This window comes from Mobula birostris, chromosome 2 (genome assembly GCF_030028105.1).
Source record: "Mobula birostris isolate sMobBir1 chromosome 2, sMobBir1.hap1, whole genome shotgun sequence".
NCBI lineage: Eukaryota > Metazoa > Chordata > Chondrichthyes > Myliobatiformes > Myliobatidae > Mobula > Mobula birostris.
Window position 1 is genome coordinate 82398144 of NC_092371.1, and position 14956 is coordinate 82413099.

At 44.5% G+C, this 14956-nt stretch overlaps 1 protein-coding gene across 3 annotated transcripts in view; it reads left to right on the top strand.

Annotated features, from left to right (window-relative positions):
* rbpjl (recombination signal binding protein for immunoglobulin kappa J region-like) overlaps window positions 1–14956 on the top strand; it is an 80820-nt gene that overhangs the window by 28604 nt on the left and 37260 nt on the right. For 2 of the 3 annotated variants that reach the window (XM_072244050.1, XM_072244059.1), the window contains exons 3-4: window positions 3025–3150; window positions 10189–10259. In XM_072244050.1, the coding sequence (XP_072100151.1) occupies window positions 3025–3150; window positions 10189–10259 (197 nt within the window). The remainder of the gene's footprint in view (window positions 1–3024; window positions 3151–10188; window positions 10260–14956) is intronic. The other variant, XM_072244063.1, reaches the window with a different exon arrangement.

A 14956-nucleotide genomic window follows, 5' to 3' on the forward strand; every position in this document is an offset into this window, starting at 1 on the left:
CAGTTGTCTTGGTCTATTACTAAAAGTGTCCTCTGTTCAGCCAAGGTGGCATTCAGGGGGTGAGAAACATTGTCCAGAATTGTCAGGATTTTCCATAGGGTCCTTTGTTCTATCACAGCCTCCAGTGTGTCCAGATTGACTCTCATAACAGAACCAGCCTTTCTAATCAGTTTATTGGACCTGTTGGCATCACTTGTGTTGATACCGTTGCCCCAGCACACCTCCGCATAGAAGATTGTACGATCTGGCAGAACATGTGAAGGAGAGGCCTGCATACTCCAAAGGACATCAGTCTCCTCAAGAAGTGGAGGCGACTCAGGCCCCTCTTGTGCACAGCCTCTGTGTACAAGAGGGTAGTAACCTCAGGATTGCTGCCTGTGCCACATGCTAGTGAGTGCAAGAATAGTACATGAGGCTGCTTAGCAAGATAAGAGCCCATGGAATTACAGGGAAGTTACTGGTATGGGTGGAGCATTGGCTGGTTTGCAGAAAACAGAGAGTGGGAATAAAGGGATCCTATTCTGGCTGGCTGCCAGTTACCAGTGGAGTTCCACAGGGGTCGGTGTTGGGACTGCTTCTCTTTACGATGTATATCAATGACTTGGACTATGGTATTAATGGACTTATGGCTAAATTTACTGATGATACAAAGATAGGTGGAGAAGCGCATAGTGTTGAGGAAACAGAGAGCCTGCAGAGAGACTTAGATAGTTTAGGGGAATGGGCAAAGAAGTGGCAACTGAGATACAATGTTGGAAAGTGTATGGTCATGCACTTTAGTGGAAGAAATAAACGGGCAGATTATTATTTAGATGGGGAGAGAATTCAAAATGCAGAGGTGCAAAGGGACTTGTGAGTCCTTGTGCAAGATACCCGAAAGGTTAATATCCAGTTTGAGTCGGTGGTGAAGAAGGCAAATGTACTGTTGGCATTCATTTTTTAGAGGTACAGAATATAAGAGCAGGGATGTGATCTTGAGGCTCTATAAGGCACTCGTGAAACCACACTTGGAGTATTGTGTACAATTTTGGGCTCCTTATTTTAGAAAGGATATACTGACATTGGAGAGGGTTCAGAGAAGATTCACAAAAATGTTTCCAGGAATAAAAGGGTTACTGTATGAGGAACGTCTGGCAGCTCTTGGGCTGTATTCCCTGGAGTTCCCTGAATGAGGGGGGATTTCAAAGAAAAATTTCATATGTTAAAAGGCCTGAACAGATTAGATATGGCAAAGATATTTCCCACATTAGGGAATTCTAGGACAAGAGGGCATGACTTCAGGATTGAAAGACACCTACTTAGAACAGAGATGCGGAGAAATTACTTTAGTCAGAGGGTGGTAAATCTGTGGAACTTGTTGCCACGAGTGGCTGTGGAGGCCAAGTCATTGGGTGTATTTAAGGCAGAGATAGATAGATCCTTGATTAGCCAGGGCATCAAAGGGTGAAAGCAGGGGAGTGGGGATGACTGGAAGAATTGGATCTGCCCATGATTGAATGGCAGAGCAGACTCGATGGGCCAAATGGCCTACTTCTGCTTCTATATCTTATGGTCCCTGTGGTGGTGCTCCATTCAAGTCTGTCAGCTAGGTGCACCTCAAGGTACTTGTAGGTCCATCACCATCTCCTTTGTCTCACTGATGTTGAGCTGCAGATGATTCAGCTTGCACCATTAGACACTGTCCTCCACCAAGGCTCTGTATTTATCCTCCTATCCTACCTTTATGCACCCAACTATTGCTGAGTCATCAGAGGGTTTCAGCAGATGACATGACTCAGTGTTGTATCTAAAGTCCGAGGTATCCAGGGTAAACAGGAAGGGAGTCAATACAGTCCCCTGTGGGTCCCAGTGCTGCTCATAACCATGTCTGACACACAACTCTGAAGTCACACATACTGTGGTCTGCCAGTCAGGTAGTCCATTATCTAGGATACAATGGAAGTGCCAACCTGCACTGAACGGAGCTTTACCCCCAACAATCTGGGCTGTCTGGTGCTGAAGGCACTTGAGAATTCAGAAAGCATGATCCTCACAGTGCTGTCCTGCTTCTCCAAATGGGCATTGGCTGTGTTCAGCAGGTAGATGACAGCATTGTCGACTCCAGTGTGCTCCTGGTAGGCAAACTGCAGGGGATCAAGGGCCGATCTGACTACGGGATGGAAGTCAGCCAGGACCAGCCTCTCTAGGGTCTTCATGATGTGTGAGTTCAGAGATACTGTTGATGAATCCTTGGTAAGATGCTTCAGTGAATTTTGAGGATGGTTCATTCTTCAGCCACTGTGCAATGAGGGAGCAAATGGACTAAGTTGTGGGTGTGCTACATTGGCACTGGAAGCATGGCAACACTGGTGGGCTGGCCCCCAGCATGTGCTTGGACTTGGACAACATGTGCTTGGGCACAAAATGACGCATTCACTGCATGGTTCAATCTACGTGTGACAAATAAAGTTAATCTTTAATGAATCTAATGTGTTTAAGAGTGCAGGAGTTGGTGCCTGGGAGGCCAGGTAAATTGGTTACTGTGACCTGGATTGTCTTAACCTCCTTAAGTTTTGTCCAGTGTGAGAGATGTCTCCAGTAGTGGGAGAGTATAGGGCCAGAGGGCACAGACTGAGAATAAAAAGACACCCCTTTACAACAGAGCTGGAGGAATTTCTTTAGCCAGAAGGTGGTGAATCTATGGAATTCATTGCCACGGACGGTTGTTGACTGCATGGGTTTCCTCTGGTTTCCTCTTACACTCCAAAGACTTATGGGTTAACAGGTCAATTGGTCACACAGGTGTAATTGTGCAGTGTTAGTCATTGAGCCTGTAACTGTGTGTGCCTCTAAATCTGAATCTAAAATCACTGGGTATGTTTAAAGCAGAGGCTGATAAATTCTTGATTAATAAGGGTGTCAAAGATTACAGGGAGGATGGGGTTGAGAGGGATAATTAATCATCCATGATGGAAGGGTGGAGCAGACTGGATGGTCTAATTCTGCTCCTGTGCTTTATGGTCTTCTGGTTTTATTTCTCCTTAGGTCTGGCACAGATCGTCCCAGTGTGGCCCGTGATGTTATACGCCAGTATCTGCGGCAGCAGCCTGACCAGACCGTGCTCATTCTGCACGCCAAGGTCGCTCAGAAATCGTACGGGAATGAAAAGAGGTAAAAAGTTCACAAAATTAGCTCTCAATTCTACAGTTCCTTTAATCTCCTTGGAAGCATTTCCTTTACATTTCTTATTTGGTAATTGTCTTTTGTCCCATGTACAGTGATAATTGTCCCTTTGCATGCCATCCATACAGATCATTTCACCACATCAGTGAATTGAGGTTCTTTCAGCACGGAAGTGTAGTGGTTAGCGTAACACAGAACAGTGCCAGCAATCAGAAGATCAGAGTCAAATTCACCCTGCTGCCTGTAAGGAGTTTGTACTTTCTCCTTGTGACTGCATGGGTTTCCACTGGGTGCCCCTGTTTCCACCCACATTCCAAAAGTTGTAGGGGTTAGGGCTGGTAGGTTATGGGCATGCCATTTGGAATGGCATATCACCTGGACAACACAAACACCTACGTCAGGATGCTGTTCATCGACTATAGCTCAGCATTTAATACCATCATTCCCACAATCCTGATTGAGAAGTTGCAGAGCTTGGGCCTCTGTACCTCCCTCTGCAATTATTTCCTCAACTTCCTAACTGGAAAACCACAATCTGTGCGGATTGGTGATAACATCTCCTCCTCACTGACGATCAACACTGGCGCACCTCAGGGGTGTGTGCTTAGTCCACTGCTCTACTCTCTATATATCCATGACTGTGTGGCTAGGCAGAGCTCATATACCATCTGTAGATCTGCTGACGATACAACCATTGTTGGTAGAATCTCAGGTGATGACGAGAGGGCATACAGGAGAGAGGTATGCCAACTAATGGAGTGGTGTCACAGCAACAACCTGACACTCAACGTCAGTAAGACGAAAGAGCCGATTGTGGACTTCAGGAAGGGTAAGACAAAGGAACACATACCAATCCTCATAGAGGGATCAGAAGTGGAGAGAGTGAGCAGTTTCAAGTTCCTGGGTGTCAAGATCTCTGAGGACCTAACCTGGTTCCAACATATTGATGCAGTTATAAAAAAGGGAAGACAGCGACTATACTTCATTAGGAGTTTGAAGAGATTTGGTTTGTCAACAAGTACACTGAGCAACTTCTATTGATGTACCATGGACAGCATTCTGACAGGCTGCATCACTGTCTAGTATGGATGGGGGGAAGGGACTACCGCACAGGACCAAAAGAAAACGCAGATGGTTGTAAATCTAGTCAGCTCTATCTTAGGCACTAGCCTACAAAGTACACAGAACATCTTCAAAGAACGATGTCTCAGAAAGGCAGCGTCCATTATTAAGGACGTCTAGTACCCAAGACATGCCATTTTCTCACTGTTACCATCAGGTAGGAGGTGCTGAAGCCTGAAGGCACACACTCAGCGATTCAGGAACAGCTTCTTCCCCTCTGCCAACCGATTTAAATGGACATTGAAGCTTTGGACACTACCTCACTTTTTTAATATACGGTATTCTATTTTTAACACAATCTTTAATCTATTCAATATATGTATACTGTTATTGATTTACTTATTTACTTATTATTATTATTTATTTTCTTCTAGATTATCTATTGCATTGAACTGCTGCTGCTAAGTTAACAAATTTCATGACACATGCCGGTGACAATAGACCTGATTCTGATTCTGATTCTGAGTTTCGTGCCCGAGGAATGGTGACACTTGCGGGCTGCCCCCAGCACATTCTTGGAGTGTGATGGTCGTTGACACAAATGACACATTTCACTGTATGTTTTAAATGTTCCGATATACATGTGACAAATAAAGCTCACCTCTAATCTCTAGTACAAGGGAAAACCAGTAACAAAATATAGATAACATTGACAGAGAAAGTGCAGTGCAGGCAGACAACAAGGTTAGACTTTGATTGTGAGGGCAAGAGTTCATCTTACATGTAAGAGGTAGTTTTATAACGGTGGGGCAGAGGCTGTCCTTGAGCTTGGTGGTCTGTGCTTTCAGGCTTTTGTATCTTCTGCCTGATGAGAGAGGTTCAGTCCCCTCATCATCATTATGTGCCACATCGTATGACATCATCATTATGTGCCGTGTTGTATGACAAGGGTGATCATGGTCCTTGACTATAATTGTTCTTGATTAATTTTTTTCTACGGAAGTGGTTTGCCATTGCCTTCTTCTGGGTACTTTGAAGTTCCTTGAAGATGTTGTGGGTACATTACGAGATGGGAGATCCCAGCCATTATCAACACTCTTCAGAGATTGTCTGCCAAGTGTCAGTGGTCACATAACCAGGACTTTCGATATGCACCAGCTGCTTGTGTGACCGTCCACCACCTGCTCCCATGGTTTCACGTGACCCTGAACAGAGGGCTATGCGGGTGCTACATCTTGCCCAAGAGTGACTTGCGGAGGGAAGGAGCACTTTACATCTCCTTTGGTAGAGTCGTATCTCTACCCTCTCCCCCCACCCCCCATCAGTAAGGCTGACAATAACATGCCCTAAGTCCAGATCTGTGGGTTTGGATGTGGCTGAAGGATCCTATATAGGGTCCTAATAGTTTGGCATGGTTTAGATGGGCTGAAGAGACTGCTTCTTTCCTGTGGTGTTCTATGACTCTATTCAATGATTCTAGGGTCTGCACATTCTGCCAGAGAGAGGGCAAGTGGGCATTAACAAGGCAGTTGGGTGGTTTGTTTGGGCAGTATTGTTTAATGTCCAGTCAGAGGGACCTTGATGTGTACCATACCTTCCTAGTTGGCAAGAGAGAACTGCACCCAGCACAGTGCAGGTACCCACTGCAAATCGCTATGACTTGTATAGGGAGCTCAAAGTCAAGTCACTTTTTATTGTCATTTCGACCATAACCGCTGGTACAGTGCACAGTAAAAACAAGACAACGTTTTTCAGGATCATGGTGCTACATGAAACAATATAAAAACTACACTGAACTATGTAAAACAACACAAAAACTACACTAGACTACAGACCTACCCAGGACTACATAAAGTGCAGAAAACAGTGCAGGCATTACAATAAATAATAAACAAGACAATAGGCACAGTAGAGGGTATAGTAGGTTGGTGTCAGTCCAGGCTCTAGGTACTGAGGAGTCTGATGGCTTGGGGGAAGAAACTGTTACATAGTCTGGTCGTGAGAGCCCGAATGCTTCGGTGCCTTTTGCCAGATGGCAGGAGGGAGAAGAGTTTGTATGAGGGGTGCGTGGGGTCCTTCATAATGCTGTTTGCTTTACGGATGCAGCGTGTGGTGTAAATGTCTGTAATGGCGGAAAGAGAGACCCCGATGATCTTCTCAGCTGACCTCACTATCCGCTGCAGGGTCTTGCGATCCGAGATGGTGCAATTTCTGAACCAGGCCATGATGCAGCTGCTCAGGATGCCCTCGATACAACCTCTGTAGAATGTGGTGAGAATGAGGGGTGGGAGATGGACTTTTCTCAGCCTTCGCAGGAAGTAGAGAAGCTGCTGCGCTTTCTTTGCTATGGAGCTGGTGTTGAGGGACCAGGTGAGATTCTCCGCCAGGTGAACACCAAGAAATTTGGTGCTCTTAACGATCTCTTTGGAGAGGTCGTCGATGTTCAGCAGAGAGTGGTCGCTCCGTGTCCTCCTGAAGTCAACAACCATCTCTTTTGTTTTTTTCACATTCAGAGATGTGTGTGTGTGTGTGTATTAGTAAATTGTGGCATGCATGCCAACACTTGCAGGATGCCCAGCACAATCCTCGCAGATTTAATTTGACACATTTTATCATTAGTCTCCAAGCACCTCTAAACCTCATCCTTAATAATAGACTCCAACATTTTCCCAACGATTGAGGTTAGGCTAACTGTCCAATAATTTCATTTCTTTTGTCTTCCTCCCTTCTTGTGTGATTGGTAGGAGGCAGCAAGTGGGAACTAATGATCTTTTTCTGGTTGGCTGCCAGTGACTAGCGGTGTTCTGCAGGGGTCGGTGTTAGGACCACTTCTTTTTATGCTGTACGTCAATGTCCTATCATGGAATTTGTTGCAAAGTTTGCAGAGGATACGAAGATTGGTGGAGGGGCAGGTAGTGTTGAGGAAAATGTTGGAAAATGCATGGTCATGCACTTAGGTCATAGAAATAAATGTACAGACTATTTTCTAAATGGAGAAAATCCAAAAATCTGAGATGCAAAAGGACTTGGGAGTCCTTGTGGAGAACACCCTAAAGGTTAACTTGCAGGGAAAGTCAGTGGAGAGGAAGGCAAATGTAATATTAGCATTCATTTTAAGAGGTCTAGAATACAAGAGCAGGGAGGTGATGCTGAGGCTTTATAAGGCACTGGTGAGGCCTCACCTTGAGTATTGTGTACAGTTTTGAGTTCCTCATCTAGGAAAAGATGTGCTGCTATTGGAGAGGTCCGGAGGCCATTCCCAAGGATGATTCTGGGAATGAAAGGGTTACCATATGAGGAACGTTTGATAGGTCTGTGGCTGTACTTGCTGGAATTTAGAAAGATGAGGGGGGATCGCATTGAAACTTCTGGAATGTTGGAAGGCCTTGACAAAGTAGATGTGTAAAGGATGTTTCCCATGGTGGGAGAGTCTGGGACAAGAGGGCACAGCCTCAGGATAGAGGGGCACCCTTTCAAAGCAGAGATGTGGAGAAATTTCTTTAGCCAGAGAATGGTGAATTTATGAAATTTATTATCACAGGGAGCTATGGAGGCCAGGTAACTGAAAAAAAATACTTTTAGTATCCTTCTTTATATTATTGGCTAGTTTGCCCTGATTTTTCACCTTTTCCCTTCTTGCACATTTTTAGTTGCCTTTTGTTGGATTTTAAAAGCTTTCCAATCATCCAACTTCTCACTCACTTTTGCTACCTCATATGCCCTTTCCTTGGCTTTTATGCAGTCCTTAACTTTTCTTGTCAGTCACTACTGCCATTTGATAACTTCTTCTGTGGGACATATCTATTCTGTGCCTTGTGTACTATTCCCAGAAACTTCAGATATCTCTGCTCTGCCATCATCCCCACCAGTATCCTCCTCCAATCCACCTGAGCAAGCTCCTCTCTTATGCCTGTGTAATTCTCTTTATTCCATTGTGATATTGATACATGTGACTTATGCTCTCCCTCTCCAATTGCAGTATGAATTCAATCTTATTATGATCACTGCCTCCTAAGTGTTCCTTTACGTTAAGCTCCCTAATAAAATCTGGGTTATTACACAACACCCAGTCTAAGATAGCTTTTCCCCAAGCAGGCTCAAGCACAAGCTGCTCTAAAAAGCCATCTTGTAGGTATTCAACAAATTCCCTCCCTTGCAGTCCGACACCAACCTGATATTCCCAATCCCCTTGCATATTGAAGTCCCCCATTACAATTGTGTCATTACCCTTATTACATGCCTTTTCCAGCTCCCATTGCAAACTCAACCCCACATCCTGGCTACTATTTGGAGGCCTATATATGATTCCCATAATGTTTTTGTTTTACCCTTGCATGTCCTTAACTCCATCCACAAAGACTGAACATTCTCTGACCCTGTGTCACCTCTTTCTAAAGGTGTAATTCCATCTCTTACCAACACAGCCACACCACCGCCTATGCCTTCCTGCCTTTCCTTTCGATACAAAGTATATCCTTTGATGGTAAGCTCCCAACTATGACCTTTTTCAGCCACGATTCAGTGATGCCCACAACGCCATACCGACCAATCTGTAATTGCGCCACGAGTTCCTCCACCTTATTCTGAATGCTACGTGCATTTAAAAACAGCACCTTTAGTCCTGCATTCTTCGCTCTTTTGAATTTTGCCTCTGTGATACAACTTAACTCTTTGCTCTGTCTGCATTTGTACCCAATCATTGGCTTGTCCTTCTTGACATTCTTGTTACATCCATCATCCACTTATAAACCTGCTGGCTCATTCTCAGCTCTATCGTCCTGGTTCCCATCCCCCTGCCATATTAGCTTAAAGGAAGGGATGAACAGATTAGGACTGTATTCTTTAGAACATAGAAGATTGAGAGGAGATTTAATAGAAGTTATGCAAAATTATGAGGAGTGTAGATAGGGTAAATACAATCAGGCTTTTTCCACTGAGGTTGGGTGGGATTACAACCAGAGGTCATGGCTTAAGGGTGAAAGGTGAAAAGTTTAAGGGGAACATGAGGGGAAACTTCTTCACTCAGACGGTTGTAAGAGTGTGGAATGAACCGCCAGCACAAGTGGTGCATGCAAGCTTGATTTCGATGTTTAAAAGAAGTTTGGATGGTAGGGGTATGGACGTCCCAGTGCAGGTCAATGGGAGTAGGTGGTTTAAATGGTTTTGACATGGACTAGATGGGCCAAAGGGTCTATTTCTGTGCCGTTCTTCTCTATGACTTTATGACCTCATCACAACCTTTCCGTACACCTCAGGTCCTCAAGTCCCAGCAGCACCTTGTAAATTTTTTCCACTCTTTCAATCTTATTGTTATCTTTCCTGTAGGTATGTGACCAGAACTGTACACCTCTTAGCTTTATATCTATATTTGCTCTCTCAAGTCCTGGAAGCTTACTTTTTGGATTCATTGGGAAATTTATTATTCTACGATGTAAAAAGTGAATGAAAAATCTGTTGATGCCTTGGTATAAAAATATTGGACAATCTGGAAAATCTGTGAGTTTGGTACCACTGAAGCTTTGAGAGTGCCAGATTAACGGAGTTTTCCTAAAACTTGACTATTGCCGCTGGCTCTGTGCTGCTGGATTCTGTGCCGGGCTGGGGTTGCCCTTCCCGTCAGTGCTGCTCTCCTGTATTCGCTCAGCAGAAGACAAGCTGGAATGCTTTCATCTGTGCCTGCACTGGCGTGAGATGAGAAACCACTGGGGTTCTGTTTTTGCTGAAATGTGACTCCAGGGCCACATCTCATGCACCATCCATCTACAGGCCATGACACTCAGGGATATGGGCTACATAATTATTTTGTTTTCTTTGTAACTGTATGTTTTTCTGTTATCATAATTCTATGGGTCTGTGTTTTACACCTTGGCCCTGGAGGAATGCTGTTTCATTTGGCTGTAGTCTTGTATGGTTGAGTGACATTTAAAGTTGAACTTAATGGATGATTTCCCTTTGTAATCTTAGGTTTTTCTGTCCCCCGCCATCTGTATACCTGACTGGCCCAGGATGGAGAATCAAACATGAGCGGCTGAAATGTAAGCACATCTTAGCATTGACAAGGATTATTACTTTGTGATTATTACAGGGGGAACGTACACTCAGTGGCCACTTTATTAGGTACACTAGTACTCCTGCTTGTTAGTGCAAATATCTAATCAGCCAATCACGTGGCAGCAACTCAATGCATAAAAGCAGGCAGACATTGTCAAGAGGTTCAGTTGTTGTTCAGACCAAACATCAGAATGGGGAAGAAATGTGACCTAAGTGATTTTGAGTGTAGCATGATTGATGGTGTAAAATGTAATTGTTTGAGTATCTCAGAAATTGCTGATATCCTGGGATTTTCAACAGTCTCTAGGATTTACAAAGAATAATGCAAGAAACAAAAAAAAACGTCCAGTGAGTGGCAGTTCTGTGGGTGAGAATTCCTTGTTAATGAGAGAGGTCAGAGGAGAATGGCCAGACTGGTTCACACTGACAGGAAGGTGACAGTAACTCAAACAACCACTCGTTACAACAATGGTGTGCAGAATAACCCTCTGAACGCACAACACATCGAACCTTGAAGTGGATGGGCTACAACAACAGAAGACCACGAACATACACTCTGTGGCCACTTTATTAGGTACAGAAGGTACTGAGCAAAGTGGCCACTGAATGTATATCTTGGTATCTGTGCACAACAATGAAACATTGGCTCAGTGGTTGAGTTGCTTCTTTTTACCTCCAGAACATCTCCAGGTTGACAAGGCACGGAATTTAACTTGCATAGCATGTCACTAAGGAGGCTGTTCAGCCCAATGGGACCAAGCCAGCTCCTAGCAGGGGAATCTCACCATTTCCTTTTCCTCCTTGCCTCTGGAGAGAGCAGAGGGCCCCCCCCAAATACTCAGGATCAGAATCACTGACAAATGGCATGCAGTTTGTTGTTTTGCAGTAGCAGTACAGTGCAATACATTAAAAGTTATTCTAAATTACAGTAAGAAATATATGCTAAATAAAAAAGTAGTGTAAAAGGAGAAGAAGAGTAAAGTAGTGTTCATGGGTTCATGAACAGTTCAGAAATCTGTTGGCAGAGAGGAAGAAGCTGTTCCTAAGACACTGAAGCAACACACACAAAATTCTGAAGGAACTCAGCAGGCCTGGCAGCATCTATGGAAAAGAGTAAACAGAAGGGTTGAGTCCCCTCTTCAGTCCACATGAAGGGTCCGAAACGTCGACTGTTTACTCCTTTCCATAGATGCAGCCTGGCCTGCTGAGTTCCTCCAGCAGTTTGTGTCTGTGGTTTAATTTCCAACATCTGCAGATTTTCTCTTGTTGAGTGAGTGTCTTCAGGCCCCTGCACCTCCTCCCTGATGGTAGCAATGAGGGTATGTTTCCAACAGGTGATGTCTCAAGATGTTGCTGAGGCCACATTTGGAATATCATGTTCAGTTTTGTTGTCACTCTCCTACAGGAGAGATTCCGCTTAGCTGGAGAGAGTGCAGAGGAGATTTATGATAAACACACACAAAATGCTCACCCAGATTTACAAAGATGTTGCCGGGATTCGACGGACTGAGTTCTGGAGGGAGGTTGAGCAGGTTGGAAAATTGGTGCTCACTCCACCTTCCTGCCACCTTAAAGGGGACTGAATTCCTCAGGTCCTCACCCACCATCCCATGAGCCTCTGTATCCAACACATTATTCCCTGTAGACTCCCTCACCTCCAATTGGATTCTATTACCAAACACATCTTTATTTCTTCCTCACTCTCCACTTTCCACAGGGGTCACTCCCTCTGTGATTCCCTTGTCCATTCATCCCTTGTCACTAATCTCCTTCCTGGCACAAATGCCTACAAGCGACAGAAATGCTACAGCTGCCCATTCATTTCCTCCCTTACCTCCTACCTATCTATCTATCTATCTAGTCTTTGTACGGTTTGCCTTCTTTTGTACATTGGTTGTTTGTCAGTCTTTGAGTGATTTCATTGTATTTCTTTGTTCTACAGAGTATGCCCACAAGAAAATGAATCTCAGGGTAGAATATGGTGACATATATGTACTTTGATGATAAATTCACTTTGAGCTTTGGTTATAGTTAATATCAAAGACATGTATAGCAGTTCTGAATAAATGTATAGGCAATCTAACTGCACTCGGCCACATCCCGTTTATTCCCAATGTACAGAATTCCCAAAACCATCATGAAATGCCTCTCAGTCGTCTGTGCTCAGCAAAGCTGTGTCCACAGAAAGGAATCAGACCTCTGCCAGTCCTAATATGGAAGTAACAGGACGATTGAGAAACCTAGTGGCTTCAGCCTCGAGTCCGGGTCTCTGCCAGTTTTGTACAAATGGAGTCTCTGAATGGGCCATTAACAGCACTGGGCAATGAAGTTCGTACCCAAGGATTGGAGGAATCTTGCTGCAGGATTATCCATGTCCAAACATAACATGACTTGGCAGCGCAGTGTGTTTTAATCAGGGCCGGTCTCTGTGTGGAGCTGCTCCACTGGGACAGACGAGATAGAGGGGAGGAAGCATGTAAATGGCCTGTTGGAGAGGCATCGCCTTTGTTGATGAATGATTTCTGAATTGTCATGGTGATCAGATCCTGCCAATTAAGCTACAAAGTTTACACCCGGATAATATAATGTAAAAATTAGAGAGCGTGGAAAAGATGCCAGGAATTGTTTATGGGCTAGAGTGTGGAGGGAAGTGATGCCTGTAAAGAATTCCAGATTGGCTGAGCAGGGTTCGTCTTGCCGTGCCGGGGGATTCTCAAGTCCTGTGTACAGCCAGCACCTTCTCTGAGAGGGCTTTGCTGTTGAATAAAGTGTTTTTAACACTTGCAAAATGATGGCTCTTTTAATGCAATAATTCAATGTTTTAAAAACCCTGTACCAAAATCAGTCATTACTGAACATCTAGTATTTGATGTAGGCAAGTCACCACTATTTAAGTGCGAATGGTCTTGCATTTTTCACACACACTCAATGGCCACCTTGTTAGATACCTCCTGTACCTAGTAAAGTGGCCGCTGAGTGTGTGTTCATGGTCTTCTGCTGCAGCAACGCCTCCACTTCAAGGTTCAGTGTGCTGCGTGTTCAGAGGTACGCTTCTGCTCACCACTGCTTAATGTGTTATTTGAGTTACTGACAACATCCCGTCAGCCTGAACCAATCCGGCATTCTCCTCTGACCTCTCTCATTAACATAGTATTTTCATCCACAGAACTACTGCTCACTGGATGTTTTGTTCTGTAGGTTTTTTTGCACCATTTTCTATAAGCTCTAAAGACTGTTGTGTGTGAAAATCCCAGGAGATCAGATACTCAAACCATCCTGTCCGGCACCAGCAATCATTCCACGGTCAAATCCACATTTCTCCCCCATTCTGATGTTTGGTCTGAACAACAACTGAACCTAGATATTTGCATTAATGAACAGGCATACAGATGTACCTAATACAGTGGCCACTGAGTGTATTAAGTTATGATAGCAACGTTTTAGAGGCACTTAGACAGGAACATGAACAGGCGGGGTCAGCGCTTGGCAGAGATGATGCTCGGTGCTTGGTGTCGGAGGGCTGGTCGGAGGCTTGGAGTTTTCAGACGGACTCAGAGTCGGCTGCAGTCGGGTGCTTCCAATGCATCGGCAAGTTTGTGGCGCTTGGAGGTTCATGGCAGGGAGAGTTTCTCCCTTCTACCGTCTGCATGAGATGATGGGGCTATTGGGACTTGAGACTTTTTTTTACCGTGCCCATGGTCTGCTCTTTATCAAATTACAGTGTTGATTTGCACTGTTCTAACTATATGTTATAGTTATGTGGTTTTGTCAGTTTTAGTCTTGGTTTGTCCTGTGTTTCTGTGATATCCTTCTGGAGGAACATTGTATCATTTCTTAATGCATGCATTTCTAAATGACAATAAACGAGGACTGAGTGTCCTCATAATCTAATCTAATAACAACATATTGAGGCAAATAGGATTAGAATCTTAGGGTTGTATGCAGTGAGTGAGGTCTCTGACCGTCTGAGTTGACCAAGGATAATACACCCTAGCTGTCTGGAAATGCAAGCCTGGGCAGTATGATATGGAGAGAGAGCTGTTGCCCATGTAGCAAACATCCCCTCTCCAAGCATCTGACGAACCCAAAGAAACAGCAGAGACTGATACAGTTTGGCACCAGCAGCGTCACAGGAGTTGCCAGTCAGCATTGAACTCAATGTAGGACTGCCTTAGGAACTCCAATTCCGGATTTTTCCTTGGGGTTTGCCCCCGAAGCCTTGGGTATAGCTGCAAGGCAGCGGAGGTTTGAGATCAGAGTTTTCCTTCGCCTAGATGAGCTGCCAATCACAGCTGATGAATCCCATCTGCCTGAAGCGACTGGTTTTAAGGTGCCAGTAACCTGCCTTTGCCCCTTCTCCTGTCAGTAGAAATGGTTCCACCCAGGTTAGTAGCTAAACCAGATGTGAAGGCCAGGAGCTGGACTTGGTTCTCAGAGGCTATTTGAGACATACACCACTGGAAGCATTTAATAGGTAGTGGGAGCTTGTCCTCATTACCACCCCCAGCTTAACAACCATATATGAACTTTGATAATGGTTTACTTTGAACTTTTTTTGAACTTTGGATGCCATAAGTATTGTGGCCTGAAGGGCTTGTTCTTGTGTGGTATGTTCCATGTTCTAAATAGCCTTTGGTATTTCCCCAAAAATGTAGTTTAATGCAGAGCATAAGACAGTTCA